The 19,730-nt window shown below is 39.6% G+C and overlaps 1 protein-coding gene across 1 annotated transcript in view; it reads right to left on the reverse strand.

The window, feature by feature from the left end:
• Positions 1-19,730, reverse strand: part of CARMIL1 (capping protein regulator and myosin 1 linker 1) — a 198,219-nt gene that overhangs the window by 135,735 nt on the left and 42,754 nt on the right. Inside the window, exons 3-4 of the mRNA XM_069957911.1 lie at positions 6,517-6,567; positions 3,960-4,019 (exon numbers count right to left, since the gene is read on the reverse strand). Of these exons, the coding sequence (XP_069814012.1) occupies positions 3,960-4,019; positions 6,517-6,567 (111 nt within the window). The remainder of the gene's footprint in view (positions 1-3,959; positions 4,020-6,516; positions 6,568-19,730) is intronic.

Below are 19,730 nucleotides of genomic sequence, written 5' to 3' on the forward strand. Positions count from 1 at the left end.
AAAGACTGAAACACTAACTAGTGTGGTCTACTAAAATAAATGGATGTGCCAATGTATGTCAGCATGTCTTTTATCCTGTATCCTGACATACCCATGAAATAGGACCCAAATGTGGTGTGAGCCCAGCCTCAGCACTTTTGCTGTTAAAGGGGTAGTGCGGCGCTAAAAAATTATTCACAGAATAACACACATTACAAACTTCTACAACTTTGTAATGTATGTTATGTCTGTGAATTGCCACCTTCCCGTGTCCCACCACCCCCGCCCGTGTACCTGGAAGTGTGTGGTGCATTATACATTACCTGATCCGTGTCGAGGGCCGAGTCATCAGCCGCTCAGCCGCGATTGGCTGAGCATAACTGTGCTCAGCCAATCGCGGCTGAGCACAGTTATGACGTGGCGGAGGGGGGACGGCGGCAGGGATTCGGCTGTGCGTCCGAAGATGACGTTTGGCACAAAATGGCGGACGGCCCTCGACACTAATCAGGTAATGTATAATGCACCACACTTCCGGGTACACGGGCAGGGGTGGTGGGACACGGGAAGGGGGCGATTCACAGACATAACATACATTACAAAGTTGTATAACTTTATATGTGTGTTATTCTGTGAATAATTTTTTAGCGCCGCACTACCCCTTTAATTACTTGGCCAGAAAATAGCTGTCTAAAAGTTATTGTCAGGTAGATGACCATATTAGCCCTTAAAAAGAAAACTCAAGCAATTCCCCCCCCTCCCCCCCCCCCCCCCCAAAAAAAAATAATTAAAAATTAAAATGCACAAAAAGCATACAGGTGCATTCATCGACCCCCCACCGATTGTTTGAAACTTTTCCCACTTGTCTATGCTGCTCCTAGCTCAGTTTACCATCATAGAACCCAGCCTATCTATTCATGTGCTGCAGACAAACAGAACAATTCAAGTAACAGAAACCTTACCTGAATGGCCACCGTTTAATAGTACATTTTCCTGGCAAATGAAAGGTCTGGCTACCCACGTAAGCTGCAGTCTGAAAGAGGACAAGACCTGCAGATCTACAGCGACATCAACCAGGGAGGAAAGACTGACACTGCTTCAGTCAATTAAAAGGTAATTGCCTGGTGTAGACCCCATGAAAAGTAATGTATAACATTGGATGTCTACCAAATAAATACAGCAGTCATGCCCTGAACAGTTAATATTTTTTTGTTTCTTACTTCATGCTAATGAAGTAATATGTTCCCTACTCCATGCTAATTAGAGATGAGCGAACCAGAGCATGCAGCATTTGATTACTGGTGGCTGAAGAAGTTGGATGCAGCCCTAAGGAGTCCTGGAAAACATTGATACAACCTATGGCTCTATCCATGTTTTCCAGTCAGCTTTAAGACTGCATCCAACTTTTTCAGTTACCAGTAATCAAATGTCACATGCCTGGGTGGGCTCATGGTCTGCTCTTCTAATGCCAATGTGTGCTGCCAAGAAGCAGAGAGCATATGGAGGGAGAATAACTATAGACTACACAGTGTTTGTTTGTAGTCTGTTACCATGGAGATTGATATAGGAACTGTGAACACAAAATGGTTTTCAATCCAGATTATTATTTTATTAGTGGTAACAGTTTTTCTTGTAGACCCTTTAGCATAGAAACATCAGAGATTTCAATCAATAAATTACAAGTTATACAGAATCTTTTCTCAGTCCACTCAGCTCCTTCTACTCTATAACATAATGCTCATTGCTTAGGTAGAATTTTCATGGTTGATGGGTTCCCTTTAACTTCTTAACGACGCATGACGTACCGGTACATCCCGGGCCGCGGCTATTAGCGGGCACGGTCTGATCGCCGTGCCCGCTAATTCAGTAATTGGATGCAGCTTACTGTATGTAGCACTTCCCTGGTGTCTAGTGGGGTGGATCGCTCCCCCGGGACATTGTCCCGGAGGAGCGATCCACACGTCTATGCCGGTCGGGTGTCTGCTACAAAATGGCGCTGATCCCGGCTCGGCACTCAGATGCTTTCGGCTGCAGCAGCCGAAAGCAAACGAGTGCCGATCTCATTGATCTTTGCTGTATAACTATACAGCAAAGATCTCAATGAGAGATCAATGCACTTATACTAGAAGTCCCCCAGGGGGAATAACCTTAACCCCAGGGGGGCTTCTAGTATAAGTGGAAAAAAAAAAAAAAAAGTGTTGTTATTAGTAATAAAAGTCTGAATCACCCCCCTTTTCCCATGTTTCACATAACAGTAAATAAATAAACAAACAAACACGAACAAACATGTTTGGTATCAAATCCAGAAAAAATGTAATAAAAAGCGATCAAAAAGTCGAATATGCGCAATCAATTACCGATAGAAAGTAAACATCATAGCGCAAAAAATGACACCTGACACAGCCCCATAGACCAAAGGATAAAAGCGCTATAAGCCTGGGAATGGAGCGATTTTAAGGAACATATATTTGTTAACAATGGTTTGAATTTTTTACAGGCCATCAGATAAAAGAAAAGTTATACATGTTATATATCGTTGTAATCGTAACGACTTGAGGAACATGCAAAACAAGTCCGTTTTACCCCAGGGTGAATGGCGTAAAAACAAATAGCCCCCAAATAAAAAAAAATGTGTTTTTTTTGTTTAATTCCACCACACATGGAATTTTTTTCTGGTTTCGCAGTGTACTTTATGCAAAAATTCAGCCTGTCATTGCAAAGTACAATTAGTGACGCAAAAAATAAGGGCTCATGTGGGTCTCTAGGTGGAAAAATGCAAGTGCTATGGCCTTTTAAACACAAGGAAAAAAATGAAAACGCAAAAACGAAAATTGGCTCCGTTCTTAAGAGGTTAAGGCAGAGGCCTATAGACTTTGTATCAAAATTGACCGATATTTGGAACTGTTCATAACTCCTCCCACCTTGACTTAAAGCTCCAGTCCCAGATGCAGAAAAATAACCCCAAAATGCTGCCTTCACAACGCCTCATTGTGGGTATGGTGTTCATTTGTTGATGCACAATGTTAGCTTTGGGCCAAACATACCTTTCGGGATTATGGCCAAAAATGTCAAAAACTATAATATGTTTGCCCTACAATGTTTTCGCTGAATAAATGTAAACCTGCCTATATGGTATACCCAATGCCACTGATATTTTCTTGTACCCTTCTCCTTTCAACAAGGTATCACCCTTTGAGATGTTGTTAGCCTTTACAAACCATAGATGTTGCTGTAACATGCAATGTTAACACAATCTTACTGAACTTTATATGGGGTTCTGTCTTGGCCTGGCTTTTTTCCACAACAAAAAAATGGCATTTTAATGGATGTGTAGACTTTTTATATCCACTGTATTTTTTGTGGAGCTTCAATGTGATTTCTGAACAAGGTAATAAAAGAATAAAAATTTATTTTAAAAAGGTTCAATAAAAAAAATTATATCCCACTTTAATTACTATTTCTTTCAGATGTAAGAGAGAAGTAAGAATTGTCAGGGAGGCAGGAAAGATAGATGATTAGCTCAATTAAGAAAAATGCACCTAGATGACTATCACTATATGGACATGTAAAGTTATTATTAGATCTTTCATTAACTACAGCACCCTTATTTCACATGCTAAGCATCCAGGATATGGTAGTAGAAGGCAGCTATCTACTGGGGATGTGACAGGTAAAAGACTGAATAAGGAGTCTCTGAGCTACACATATTCTGTCAAGGAATATAGGAATGCTGGCTACGCTCATGTGAGCGCTTCTTCTTTCCATAGAAAGAATGAATCACGCCAATTAATTTTAATTCTCTGGATGTAAAATGAAAAATTATTTTAGTTATCAACTGAAATGCTCCAGAATGATCCTTGGTATGTAAAAACTATTAATCTTAAGAATTTTAACAATCAGACACTGTAGAAGACGACTTTCTTATTAGGAAGATTTTTAACGGACAAATCTGTAGGGCTTATAACTGCCCGGAAAATACTTACATGGCCTGGTTTGCTGCAAATTATGCCTTGAATTTCCAAATAACTGAATGTAAGTTCGAGCTGTAAGTGAAAAAAAAAGACGTTATTTAAAACAAATAAAAAAAAAAAACTCACAAAAACACAAAAATTTTATTGAAGTAGATAATAATTTATGCTGAGGAAGGATTATAGATTTTACAACAAATGTCTATTTATTTACTGATTTTTTTTTATCTGCAAAAGCAAGGCAAAATAAAGTTGCAAATTATGTTTTTGCTAGGGCATAAAAAATATTATTTGAAAGTTCATCAAAGTATCAAAGAGCCAGATTTATCTGACAGATTTTGGGAGCTTAAGCCAGGAATGGATTTGAAAAGAGAAGACGTCTCAATCTTTCCTTCATGACCTGTTCCCTGTTTATAGTCTGTTCCTGGCTTTGGCTTAAAAAATCTGCCAGATAAATCTGTCAGAGTAAACGCACCATTATACATGGAACCAGAGGAAAAATGAGAGAGACTTAAAACATAAGTCATGTATTCTAAAGTATGCTCCTTGCAGCCACCACCTGAAGAGTTTAGGCAATTCCTAAATACTGGCCTCTGTTGGAAGCAGCCATAGTTCTGGAATTTACGACTATTACTAAGAAATTTGCAGTACCATTTAAATGAATTAGTTTTTGCATAGCCCAACTCTTTTATAGCCCATGTTAAATTTCATTATTGTGATGGTAAAGATCAAAGAACATGTAGGATACATATTCAGGCCAAAAGGAAAAGATTTCTATTGTTCAGAAATATTCTATAACCATTTGCTTATAATAAGGGGTTCAACCACTAAAATGAAGCACTGAAATAATGCTGTCACCTGGTAAATAAAAGCACTTCATTATGTAGCTATATTTATCAGCTGTCAGATGTCCTAAATACTTGGCTTTACTATGGAGTTGGGCCCCCTTTTGTCGATATAACACCCTCCACTCCTCCACATATTTTAGAGTGTATCTGTGAAAATTTGTACCAATTTAGCTAATATATCAATTGTGAAGTCGGACACTAATGTTGGATGACATGTCTGGTTTGCAATCCAATTCATCCTGAAAGTGTTTGATGAGGTCAAGGAAAGGGCCTTGCATGCTGTTGTCACAGATGAAAGAATAACATTTTCTAAAAATGTGTATGCTTTACCATTAGCTTTTACTGGAAATGAGGGGCTATACACTGATGAACAGCTCTATGCTATCCCTTATCCCTTTCTCCACCAAACTGTATAGTGGGCACCATGCATTCTAATAAGTAGCATTTTTGGGGTATCTAAAAAACTCCTCTTCATCCACCACTCCAGCCAAAGAAACATAGAAGATTGAGGGCAGAAAAAGACCAAACCCCTCTTCATCCACCACCCCAGCCACTGATTGATTGAGGGCAGAAAAAGACCAAACCCCTCTTCATCCACCACCCCAGCCACTGATTGATTGAGGGCAGAAAAAGACCAAACCCCTCTTCATCCACCACCCCAGCCACTGATTGATTGAGAAAAAGACCACCTGGTCCATCTAGTATGCCCTTACATTATTTCCTTAGGATAGATATAGGTTTATCCCAGGCATGTTTATATTCATTTACTGTAGATTTACCAACCACATCTGCTGGATGTTTGTTCTAAGCATCTACTACTCTTTCAGTGATCTTGTATTGATGTGGCGTCACCAGAATTCTATACAGTGGGATCACAGTCTCCCTCCTCCTCCTGGTTATACCTCTAGCTATACAGCCCAGAATTCCTTTAGTTTTCCCAACCACCTGGTTACACTGGTGACTTACTTTAAGACTGTCAGAAACTGCTACCCCTAAATCCTTCTCTTCTGAAGTCATTGCTAACATAGAAATACCCATAGAATACAATACTCAGCACTGTGCATGGTGATATTAAGCTTGTGTGCAGCTGTTTGACCATTCATATTTTTCATGAATTGAATGTACTTTCACTTTATATTAAAAGGCATGTAAAGAACTGTTTCCACTACAGACAATTTACTAAAAAAAAAAAAAAAAAAAAGCAAACAACACTTTGCAAGTGTAAAATACGAAAGAAAAGCACAAGGAATGGCATCGCACTTTCAGCATTTTTTTCTCTATTTCATACAGTAGGATGCATATTAAAGACTTCTGCCTCTGATGCCAACCTCCAAAAATCTTAAAAACTAAACAAAATCTGTCAAGCATTCCATTAATCACTATACCTCACCACTGACTGTTGGTCAATGTCAACAGTTGCTGCTTATCTACTAAGGGTGCCCAATACATACTTCACCCAAAAACAGATTGTAGGTCGGGTAACAGTCTGGCTACTCAGCAGGAAACTCCAACAATTATCGTTCCCCTTCAAACAGCTAATATAATATTGATTGCATGTCAAGAGGATAGGTATTCACAATTTACAGGCAGGATAAGCACTTTAATAACTTCAGGCATATATATTTAAAAAGTTGAAACGAACTGTTACAAAATTGTAAAACTCCAAATCGCTAGTTCAACGGTGATAAAGCGCCAAAAAATAGAAATGTGAAAGTGGAACCTACCTTTGTTGGGACTCGAGCAGTTAATATAAAAGCACGACATGATGTAAGGACCTGGGAATACAAAATATGAAAGGAATTACACCAATTTCATTAACACAATTGTAGCTTTAAATGAAATCACACAGGGACAAGGTTATGTTATTATTTAGGACAAAGTAATCAAACTGGCTGGGTGGTACGTACAGTACACTGGCTCGGTGGTACGTATACTGGCTGGGTGGTACATACACTGGCTGGGTGGTACATACACTGGCTGGGTGGTACATACACTGGCTGGGTGGTACATACACTGGCTGGGTGGTACATACACTGGCTGGGTGGTTGGTTCTGTTACACTGCAACACCATCTTGTGCCAACCCTCAGCATTTAATTGAATCCAGAATAGAGCGCTTAGCTATTTTGTCAATTAAAACTGAAGAGACATCATATATAGATTAAAAAAAGCATGCTTTCAGATTTGATGCTTTCAGATTTGATGCCTCCTAATTTACTTCACTGGAAGCACCAATGTATAAATTTGTGCTAAAGGTTCAGTCTGCACATTTAAACCACAGAGATATTTTGAAATGTTTCAAGCATCATGCTTCTTCTGGGGAAACCAAATACTAAGAAAATAAATTCTAGTATGATAATTAATAATAAAGGGCCAATATTTGTGACCAATAATATTCCTGTATAGGGTTAGAGAAGAGTGTTTCATTCGCAGTGGCACTGAAAGCACCAGGATTCCAGGGCACATGTGACTAATAGGGACCATGCCATCAGGATGTACATCCAGTTAAAAACTTATGGTGGAAGGACAGCCATTGGCTCCTTGCCCTGTCACACTTATAAGGGACAGGTTCAAAGGCCTCATCCACACATCAGCTTTTTATGTCCATGAATCAGGATCCATTGATTTCAATGTGGTCATCCACCCATCCATTTTGAAAACAGATTCATTTTTGACCACTTATCTGTTCCAAAAAAAAAGTAGGACCCATGGTCTGTTTTTTTGGGAGCTCCAAAAGAAGTCAATAGGTCCTTTTTTTAATGGATTACACACTGGTGCACCATCTGTGTGCTGTCTATTTTTCACTGAAGCATTGTCTAGTGCCCCCCTAGGCAGGCTCCACCCTGTGGCTTTTTTTTAACCTCCTTCCTGTTTTTGCTGATCAGCAAAAACTGAAACATCATTGCCGCCCCACCAATGGTTTCTATAGGACATCACTAATCCGGCAGAAAAATGGATGTGTGGATGATGCCTAAGACCTACACAAGGTCTACGGTGGCGGAGGACATCAGTGTTCCAGCAGTAATGCTACAGTTTCTCTCCAGCAGGATGCCTAAAGCAGGAACAACTACCAAGAAAAGCATATGCATACAATAAAATATAGAAAAAACAGCACAGCGTACAAGCCCGCCCACCTCTTCTGCGCCACCTAAATATGTATAAGATAGTGACGTCTTCTTCCTCTCCTGCTGGGAAATGATCCCAGAGCACCAAAGCAGCCCGCTTACATATTGGGTTTTTCATCTATAACTCTAAAATGGTGCAACGGATCGACATACTGTAAGTAATTAATGGAGAATCCAGGCAGTTACTTCTGAAGTAACTGTATATACAGATGTTAGTCATAACCACATAGGTATGTTATTATTGTTATTATTATTATTATTATGTAAAATTACAGATATAAAAGTAGGCATAAGTTTAGATAAAGATATGTGGTTCCATACATGTCATCCTCCTTTGACAAGTACAGGGGAGAATGTAGGCTGTATTTAGACATGGTGTAATGGAAATATAGATTGCTTATGTACAGAATTACACATGAAGCATAAGTAACTCCATAGTCAGAACTTTCCAAATATGAAAAATACAAATGTGTGAATTCTCACTGTAGAAAGAGCAGTCTACTTTCCATTTTGCAGTTGAACGGCAATGTCTGCATTCTTTTCTTTATATCTTATCATTGCCTAGAACAAGCTCAAACCCTGCATCTCTTCCTTCCTTGAACACTCCGTTTATCTGATTGGCTGAGAAAATTATGTTACATGCAGGCAAGCAAAACATGAAGATTAGATGCGGCATGATGCTCAAGATTTAGTCAAAGGCACCTCAACAATAAAGTAATATTAGTTTACCCAGAAAGCAGTACATCAATCTCAGATTGAAGTAGCGGAAAATGAAAAATAAAATCCAATTGCCTGAGTAGCTGGTACTGAAAGATCCTGCCACACAGCGTAAACAACACTGTCAGGACCGTACAGCTGAAGATCTAAAGCGAGCTCAGAATTTGTGTATCAAATCAATCATACTTTCCGCAAACAATATGGATATGGAGATTTTCAGGTAATTGTAACAAGCAAAGAAACCCATGCCTGGAAGGAATCAAAATTTGCAGGTGTTAAAATGCAAAAGCCAATCAGCAATGTAGAAAATTCACCATGACACGTATCAGGTTTGTGATGATGGTTAACATCCTTCTCACACGTGAAACTATATTTCATGCTCCAGAGAGAATGAGGGATGAAGTCAACAGGATGAAAAATCAGCAGATTCAGTCCATTTACAAAGCTCACTGGTATTGAAAGGGCAATTTAATTTATCAATGGTGCTGGCTGTGGACTTTCACTTCAGATGACTGCAGTGGTTGATCATTTTGCTTTCTACATACAATGCAGCTAGTATACCAGGTGACAGTCTGACAACTCACATAAAGGTATTATCTTCTACCATTACAGCAAAAAGATGTAGGGCAATCTGTAATCATAACAAAGCTTCCCAAGTGTTTTATGTGGTCGTCTTTACTAGGACAGGTCATCAATATCGGAGTGGGAGTCCAGCCAAATAGACCCAGTTTCTATTAAATCAGTTCTTTTTCTGAAGACTGTATGGCCATCACATCCTGCACTAATGTTTCATATTTATAGGTTCCCTTATAGGTTACCTTGTATAGATTTAGTTAAAATTACATATTCTATAATAGTAGTGTCTCAGTTTCATTTTAATTTGGAAGCTAATGAATCTAAAAATGATTGGTTGGCTTTAAAGAGTGGCACTGGTTCTGACCAATCAGAATCACCATAGCTCAAGTGTATGTAATCTAAGGTCATATCATCAATGGTTAAATAATATATCCTTAAAGAGCTGAACAAAAAGCTCAAAAGCTACTCAACATCTATCTGCAGAATACTGTAGGTAGTGGGTGTCTGATGTCTAGTGTTCATTATCAACAGATAAGACAGAAAAAGGTACCATGAAAGTGGCCTGTATGATGCACTTGTCAGGTTTGCCCAAATATGAATAGGAAATATTTATTCTTTTTTACATAACACAAAAGCAGTTTGTATATAAAATTGGTCAAAAAGTTGAAAAAAAAGAATTTATAATTTTAGACTGAAACTTTTTCGATGATACTGTCATTATTTTACATGTAAATGGAAAAGAGGTGTTTCAGAGAAACTAATAAATTTATGTTCTCTGCCTTCCTATGCACCCCTGTATACTTACCTCCCAGGCTTCCATGCTAGTGCTGCTATTAAGTCTTCTGGTCACAGAAGAAGAGGTGATGAAGGGGAATGCAGTGGGGACTGGAAGACTTGACAACAGAAGCAGCAGGGGAAATAGGCTTTCCTGCTTTAGGTGCACAGGGAGGCATATAACATGTATATTTTTCCAGTGTATTTTTACACGTCTCCATTAAAACAGTAGTTTACCATAATTAGTTATTGTCTGTATTCTATAGAATTATAATAAACCCTTCCATCAGCTTCTAATCACTTCTGCCTTAACAATGACTAATTCTAATAATCAGCAAATACACTTGGCTTGTGAAGCTTGAGCAGTTCACATAGGCTCCCACTTTCCCTGTTGCACTTTTTGTAATCAATCAGCTGAACTACAAAATCATCTCCTCAGCCGAAGCTCATAAACTATTGCTGAGAGAGAAGCGGGAATATCAGTAAGCAGCTGAAACAATCCTATCGCTATCAGTAACACGTCTCTCCTAATAAAGCTCAGCTTGTCGGCTTCATTACCTTCACTTTGTCTCTCTTGCTAGCTTTCCTTGACGTCTCAGCTCTAGTACCGCATCATAATTCTACTGCTTCACAAACCTGTCTTCAACAAATCAATAGATATGTTTATTCAGCAAACACAACATTTTTCTAAAAACTGAAAATAGCAAAGAAAATGATTCTGCTTCTCTTAAAGCTACTGGATGTCTGACCTGGACTAACAATGAAAAATGTACCTGTGCCGAGACCCTGGGATTCAGAGATAATAGAGAAGGAAGTATCACCTATTCTTTATACAGACTACTATAGGAAATTGAATGTTATCATTTAGGATTGACAACCTTCAATATAGTAATAAAAAAAAAAAAAAAAAAAAGGTTTCGATTGAGACAAATTTATCACATATCCATAAGAAATAATGGTATGTTCACACAGTGTTTCTTCAGGTAAAAGTATGGCCCTCAATAATGAACACGATAAATATGTATGGCCATAATTCTAAAGAATACAGCTGTATTTTTTAGTAAAAAAACATTGTGTGAACATACCCTGAATGTTTATGTGTTGGGAATAAATGCTGAGACCTACGCCAATCATAAACGTGGGTTTGTGTACCCCCTTAGATATAGGGGGGCCATGAGTAAGAGAAGAATGGACAGAAGGCTATACATATGTGGCATTCTTCATGGGATTAAAAAGAAAATATCACCTTGATTTTTTTTTACTAATTGGAGCCAGAAAAACATTACTGTTTATTTTCTTTTCTCATTTGTTTCTATTTTCAGGTTGTCATTTAATTAGGGATGGTCCGAACCCGCCGAGGTTCGGGTTCGGCTGAACCCGAACGCTCGGCATCGGATTACCGCTGTCTGCCCACTCCGTGCAGCGGGTGGACCGCCTGGAAAACTGGGATACAGCCTATGGCTATGGCTGTATCCCAGTTTTCCAGGCGTTCTTCCCGCTGGATCCGCCCGCTGCACGGAGCGGGCAGACAGCGGTAATCATTGCGGATGGTTCGGGTTCGTACGAACTCCGTACGAACTCGGTTCGGACCATCCCTACATTTAATATATCATTCTCTGTATATTATTGTGGGGTCAGCCATCTTACGTGAGCTGTTTAACAGCATTTTAATAAATGATTTATATAGTATGAGCATAGGAATTGTTTAACATGAGATGTTTCTATGATGTGAATGGGAAACATTACTGGGCATACTCTTTGACCTTAATGGTGCGTTCACACCTACAGGATCTGCAGCTGATTTTCTGCAGCAGATTTCATTTAAATAACTGAACACAGCATCAAATCTGCTGCAGATCCTGTAGGTGTGAACGCACCCTTAAAGAGGTCATTCCACAGGGAGGGGAAGACTGAGCTGTGAACATCATATATTGAAATCTTTATCTGCTGATGTCACCTTTTACTATAATATTGTGCAGATCACTTTCCGGCAATTGATCAGATCACTTTAAGAGGTTTTTGCCATTGCCTCTTCTCTCTACTTATAGCTCATGAATAGGGTCAGATTAATACCATTGACCAAATATGTATCATGCATCCTTTTGCTATGCTATACTAACTAAAACAAATGGTTCTTGTGGTAAATGACTGGAGAAATCCATTTTTAAACTTGAAAGTTTGTTTTTGATATTAATAAAACCAAGTTTTCAAAGTGTTCTGCTTGTATGTTAATGAGTCATTTAGACATCTCATAAAAGTCTGACCAGTAGAGGTCCAGCTTCTGGGACTGCGGCCAACTGGTTTGTCTTAGGGTTGACCATGGTGACTTGGCTGTGCATACAAGATCATTCTCAGATTAAATAGGCAGGAGTTATGGAAACCTCTTTTTTTGGTGACATGAGGGGCAACAGATTGGAAATCTCAATCAAGAGTGGCTATTTTTCAGCATTTGGTGGCAGTCTTCTATTCTTTTTGGAAAACTTGTTTTTCATTTTATAACATAATTGTCAGAAACAATGAAAAACAAATTCAATTATGTTAAAGTCTGGGCTCTAGAATGACCAGTCAATTGTTGTGAACCAATGTAGACATATGAAGCGTTATATATGTACTGTGTGATCTACAAAATTTGTTACCTATTCCTGTGAACTTCAACTACAAATAAATAAATTGCAGATGTTACCCATTCCCCCAATTTTTTTCTATGTTTGATTGATAGCTGCAGACGTGGCACAAGAGTATTTTAACACTTGGGAGGCATACGCACCGCCTTCTTGCTTACAAAGACTGCAAATTTCACCTGTATGTCAGATGGCCAGTTTCATATTTCTAGTGCTTATTTTTGTCAGTTCTTTTAAATGGCTTCTTGACAGCTACACATCCTATCAGAGCTATAATATTTCTTCATGCAATAGGAGGATGGGCAAAAACACATTTTTCTAATTTGAGAACTGTTTTGTATTTTTTTTTTTTTACTTACATTTTAGAACAGCTTTTACATATTTGTACATTGGCTCTCCCACTTTTGATGATAGAGGATGATCTTTAAACTTTACCCCTATGGAATATCTCATTTACCAACTTTTTAGATCTAAGAAAAATGTGCATGGCAGCTATAGTATGTTTGTGTATTGAGTATGATGGCTTCAATAGCAACTACTAAGAAACCAAAGAGCACCAAACTTGGTCTATGTCTTTCTTCTTCACACATTCAATGCAGGACAGTTCCATAACAATCTAAGGAAGGAGGCCAGTAGAAGTGACTACTACTGACACAAGACAACTGAAATGCAAGCCGTTTCTAAACATATGCAATTTACAAATCATTGGAATCTTACACAGGCCTCTTTTTTTATAATTATTGAGATCTCAAAGTTGCATTTCTTTTATAATGCACACTGGGATAAACTGATTTACAGAAGGAAAAAAAATAGATTCTTAAAACTACATTACTAACCAATCTAAAACCGTAATAAGATATGTCTTCAGGTCACAAAATCCCATTCCTTACAGATATGGAAGCTGCATTTCAAACGCCACATTGTAGGCTGGCATCATTTATTCATGCAGCCAAGCTTTTGTTCCCATCCCCTGTCCTTTAGAAAAGCCAGGCTGACAGCTACAATTCTAATTGGTGCCTAGAGAACTTTCTAAATAAAAGCCCATTCAAAAGTTTTTTTTCCCCCCTACTAAATACTAAATTGCATACCCATTTGTCTTTGCCTGGGAATATATAGGTAAATGGCTCTTGTGATAGAACTGGAGGATATATATAATTACACACACACACACACACACACACACACACACACACACACATACATATATATACACACACACACACACATATACAGTAGTTAGCTAAATGGTGCATGCCAACGTCTTTATTTTAGCACGTTAAGTGATTTATAAAACGTGTACACCTAGTTGTATAGAGCTATTTAACCTGGGTTTGGTTCTTTCCACACATTTATTCATCTGGAAACATAAGAGTGAGGTGCCAGTAGATGTGGATCATCAGACATGCAAGATAATGGGTATAACTATATACAGGAGATCTGAGATACAATTATGCAAATAAAACGACTATAAAACAAATACTTTGATTGTTGTTAATACTAAAACAACCATTATCTAATCGAAGAATATTGCTTCTTGACATGCTACATAATTCCATTATTAACATCATACTGGGCTCACTAAAGGCAATATTCTGCTACCCTGTCAGATCTCTCAATGCAGCTTTACTGAAAAAGTACAGTGGTCCAATTCAATTTCAAGCAAAGTAGTCAAAATTTACTCCATAATAAATGATAGAATGCTCTGCTTCTCCCCACATTAAACATCTTTGACTACGAATTCTACTGGGGTACACCTCTAAATAAGTCCAGGGGCGGGGATTTACTCCAGACTAGCGTACAGCTATGCCAGTCTTGATTCCCCCACCCCACAATGATGTAATTGAAAATGCAAGTATACATCAAATATTAACTGATCAAATTACTAAACTACCACCACTGCCCCATATTTATACGGTGAAAAATCTGGCATTTTACCATTGCTATTCAACAAAGGCATTTATAGACTGGACCAGGGCAGGGGTGGGAGTGAAATTTAGCTCCTCCAGCACTGGAAAGCTGACAGGCCAACTTGCTGTGTGGAGAATGTGAAATGTTATTTCCTGCTTGAGAGTTATGAGCTGTGGGGTGTATATCACATTAACAGAATACAAACTGCTTAAGGCTGGGTTCACACTATGTATATTTCAGGCAGTATTTGGTCCTCATGTCAGGTCCTCATAGCAACCAAAACCAGGAGTGGATTGAAAACACAGAAAGGATCTGTTCACACAATGTTGAAATTGAGTGGATGGCCGCCATATAACAGTAAATAACGGCCATTATTTCAATACCACAGCCGTTGTTTTAAAATAACAGCAAATATTTGCCATTAAATGATGGCCATCCACTCAATTACAACATTATGTGAACAGAGCCTTTCTGTGTTTTCAATCCACTCCTGGTTTTGGTTGCTATACAGCCTCACAAATACAGCCTCAAATATACATAGTGTGAACCCAGCCTTAAACTGCACTCTGTAGACCAATGTATTTCACATTGGAATATTTTTAATTATAATAAACATCCGCCTGTCTCCCAACAAGAACAGAGACCTCCATGGTCTCTATTACATGGAAAGAATAATTAAGCAACAGTTACCACCCCCACCCCCACCCCCCACCTGCTTTTCTAGATGGGGGTCTCTGTTACACTTATGGCCCTGTCTCTTATCAGAAGCAATAAAACTTTACTCTGATGTAAAAGTAATTCTACAGTATAATGTATGCATGTGTAAAAGGTGCAATATTACAGACTAAAGGTTCCACGGATAAAAACACTGGAACACTAAAGCACTACAATCCACAGCATACCTTAGTAACAAATAAATACACAGATAAGCGCTAAGGCAATACAAGTCCCAGCATAACAAAACAATAAATAAATACACAAGGTAGCAGACGGGCAGAGATCCCCTATCTGGATGGGTAATCACAGGGGCAGGCTGTGCAGAAGAGCAGATTGCGGGATTCCTTAGCAGTCTGGCAAGGTTAAGCGTAGGTTCACACTCCATACACGTTCACACGTTCGCTCCATAGACACCATTCTATGGCCAGGCCGATTCCGCTGTCCACAGAAAGAATATACATGTCAGTTCTTTTGGCAGAACGCGTAATCGGCCCGGCCATAGAATGGTGTCTATGGCACAGGCAGATAGGCGTGCCAACGTGAACAGGTACTAGCCACTGAATCCGCCAGAACTTCTCCGCGTGGATTCCGTATTGTGAACCCACCCTCAGGGAGGATGTAGGCTGATGTATAAGTGTCTCTCTCTACTCTCTTAAAAGTACAAGTTAAGTCACAGTGCAAAAAAACAAACTTGTGTTTTGGTCAGGGATTCTACTTACCACATCCCTGCCAATGTATGTTGACAGAAAACTCCGCACTTATGGGCCCCCAGATGCCGTTTTCCAAACACTGCTGGCCGCTCAACTGTCTGTTGTAGCACAGAGATGCGCTCCGCCTTGTGACTACAATTCCCAGCATCCCCCGGGTACAAGTCCCTTCCCCTTGCAACACCCATGTCCAGTTTTCCCTCCCACTGAACAGCATACAGCCATACAAGGGAGGCAAGACGACTGGTGGGCGTCGACCATCCAGGAACCCCCAGAAGAGTGACGAGGAAGCTGAAAGTCACAACTCAAGATGGTACCTTGGAAGGGACCTCAGGTCGTCATGTAAGCAGAAAAATATGGACTACAGTACTTCCGGTGGCCGTAGAGGGGATGAAAAGTCTGCTAAAGCCTTTGATTTGGAAATTACGGTATATTTATAAATTATATAACTTTAGATTTACTAATGATCTTCTGAAATTTTTTTTTGCCACACTTATCCTTTAGGGCAGTGATTTTCAACCTTCTTTGAGCCGCGGCACACTTTTTATAGTTAAAAAATCCCGGGGCACGCCACCAACCAAAATGGCACAAAATGACACTAAAACAGTACATATTATACATATAGTTCATAATATAGATTCTAAATGTATTTATACTCAGTGTGAAACCTGGGCCTGTTTTCTTCTCCCCCCTGTGCTTCTCTCCACCATACTTCTCCCCCCTACTTCTCTCCTGTGCTTCTCTCCACCATACTTCTCCCCCCTGCTTCTCTCCACCATACTTCTCCCCCCTGCTTCTCTCCTGTGCTTTTCTCCCCCATGCTTCTCTCCTGTGCTTCTCTCCACCAAACTTCTCTCCCCCCTGCTTCTCTCCGCTGTTTCTCTCCCCCATCCCCAGGTTTCTCTCCCTCATTGTTTTCTCCTGTTTTACAGGGGCACCATAGTTTGGGGAACTTTCCCCGCGGCACACCCGACCATGTGTCGCGGCACACTGGTTGAAAATCACTGCTTTAGGGGACAACACACTCCTCCTTCCTCCTTGTAAGTTCAGAGAAGAAAAAGGCTGCAGGAGCCTACTTGGAAGACAGAAGAGATAGCAAGGGATAGGTGACAGAATGTCTCTGCAGCACACAGGTCAGAGAGGAGGGGGGAGCTGCAGAAGTCTGACACTGAGTTAGAGGATGATCCCCATCCTCATGATCAGCGCTAGACCTAGTGACAAGGCACTTATCACCTATCCTGTTGATATATAAACACCCCGCAGCAGTCTCTCCTCTATACTTGTATTACTTGTTATTCTAGGCAATATTGGTTCCTAATGATGTACTATATAACACAACCCGATGCATGGCTGATATGAGCACTGATCTCCTAGACCGGCGGTCATTTACCAAGCCTATTAAAAACCTATTATTGTGCAGTCATATACTTCTGTCATTGGTCAGTTGCTCATGCCCTCATGTGACCAGCGAACAACAATTGTTGAACCAGTCTAAACCCTGTCATCAGCCAATGGGTAAGCATCTGCCCATATGTTTGCTGATCGCAGGGCATAATACAGAAAGCAATATTACAGAAAGCCATGGTGACTAATAACATCTGGCCCAAATTTTTATTGGGCACTAACAAATATGAATTCTCAAATTTTACATCTGGAAAAGTGTCATTATAACAATATGGCTTATTGTGTTTTATAACACTCTAAATAGACAGAAAGCGCTGCTGGAAGAGAAGAGATAACATAGGAGGAAGGATTCTTTTTATCAACAGTCAGCTGCATGTCAGCTTAAAGGGACATTAAGCTGAAAGTATCATAAAAAAAAAAAACGTTAAGCACTTTGTGGCAAAATGTCTGCAGACTGAAACAAAATCCACTTTCACTGCAAAGAAATCTACTTTTCCAGGGCAAAAATTAATCTGGCTAAATAAAGCATCAGGATTTTTTCACAGCTTCAGATGATGACACTGGTCTGCACTCTCTCTAAGGTAATCTACCAACAAGTCAAACACATCTGTTATAATATATACTGTATATACACACGCATACATTATCACCATTGCATGTAATACATGCCATACCTATCAGCATTGTTTGCTATATTGTAATACAAGTTTGTACTGAACTTGAGAATCCTTCAGAAATACAGTTCAAGATTTTATTTCCACAGCTCCAGAGTCACTAAAGTCTGAAGGAGCACAAACATCTCTCAGGAATTTTCTCTCCTTTCAAGCGCTCTTTGGGGAGACGGTAATTTATGAGGCCTGCAGGCTGCAAAAGTGTCTATAAAATGTGCATAAATCAGGATAGTATCTGAAACCCGGTGGTAATCTGTTCCCAGAATCCTCTGCTTTTTATTTTCTCAGTCTTTGGCCACCTTGCTGCAATAAATGGAAAAAAGAACAAGGCTCTTGTTTTAAAAAGTATCACGCCCAAAGCAGCAGCTAAGTCAGCGAGAGTATACAGAGGACTCAGACAGGAAAATGTCCTTGGCATTTGCAGATTTTTATATTTTCCAGTGAACATACTATTCCATTAGAATATTCTAGGACACACCCTGAAAGAAAGGAACACATCTAGAATGTTACATGTGCATATTCGCTAAGACAGTGAGCCTATGGTATTGGTGATAGGGGGGCTGGAACAGTAGTGACTGAAGGGGGCAATGCACCATGCCATGACATTTCTACAGTTATTTGCTGATCACTCTCACATTCCTGTGTAGGAGGGACGCTCTGCAGAATCCAAAGGCTACTTCCTAGTGTGTTACAATCTCTCTACACAACATTTTCCTCTGGCAATCCCTTTACATAAATATTTATGTGCGTCAGTCTAGAGAATGAGAATGTCACAGTCCTTGTTTACGAACGGAAATGACTATACGTTCTATAGCCAGCTTAATGCTGCACACTAAATGAGGTCTTGATTCTCTTGCATGGGTAAAATATATGCCAAGGTCACACAGTGAAACATGTACATTGCAGAGAGTAGAGAACACAGCCCATACTGTATAAGTCAGTAGGCTTATAATGGCTCTCAGTTAGAAAGAGCATACTAATGTTTACTTGGGCTGTCCTGCAGAACCTTCATGTGATGCAATGATGAACTGTACCATGAAACAAAGAGCTTTTTGTTATGTGCAATAACTGATTCAGCACAAACAGACCAGTAACAGAATAAGGTTTTTTAGCACGTCTATTTGGGAAAGACAGTTCAGATAGCTTCTTCTTCAACTGGGGAAACAGATTCAGTTTACCAAAATAATCCTGTATGTAAATGCCCTGGCCAAGGGAGACTTATTGATACCCTCTGCCATTAATCACTGTGGGCACATGCCCCGCCTGGCTACCCCCGGCTATACTTTAATGTCATTTGTCAAATGTAATTAAAATATTGCCGAGAGAGAGATGTCCACGTGCTGTCCAGTGGACCTTCAGCGTTGCAGCATTTTCTCCACTTCGGACTATATTGCTGGCCTATCTTTAGGCTAGGCTATGAATATCAGATCAGTGGGGGACTCACTTCTGGCACCCTCACTAAACAATTGAGGGGGAATATGGCACTCAAGTATCCCATCCCCTTGTTTACCAGGCAGAGTGCTGCACATTTGGTAGTGGCTGTGCCTGGTACTGCAGCCCAGTCATATTTACTTAGGATATGCCAACAAAGTGTTGACACACCATTTAAATTTCACAGCATGTGATGTCAGTGTTATAACTGTGCTGCACTGCTATCAGCCTTATAGCACCTAATGGACAGAACAATGAGAAATTATTACATGGTAGCACCATTTTGGAG

Source organism: Dendropsophus ebraccatus, chromosome 2 (assembly GCF_027789765.1).
Source record: "Dendropsophus ebraccatus isolate aDenEbr1 chromosome 2, aDenEbr1.pat, whole genome shotgun sequence".
Taxonomy (NCBI): Eukaryota; Metazoa; Chordata; class Amphibia; order Anura; family Hylidae; genus Dendropsophus; species Dendropsophus ebraccatus.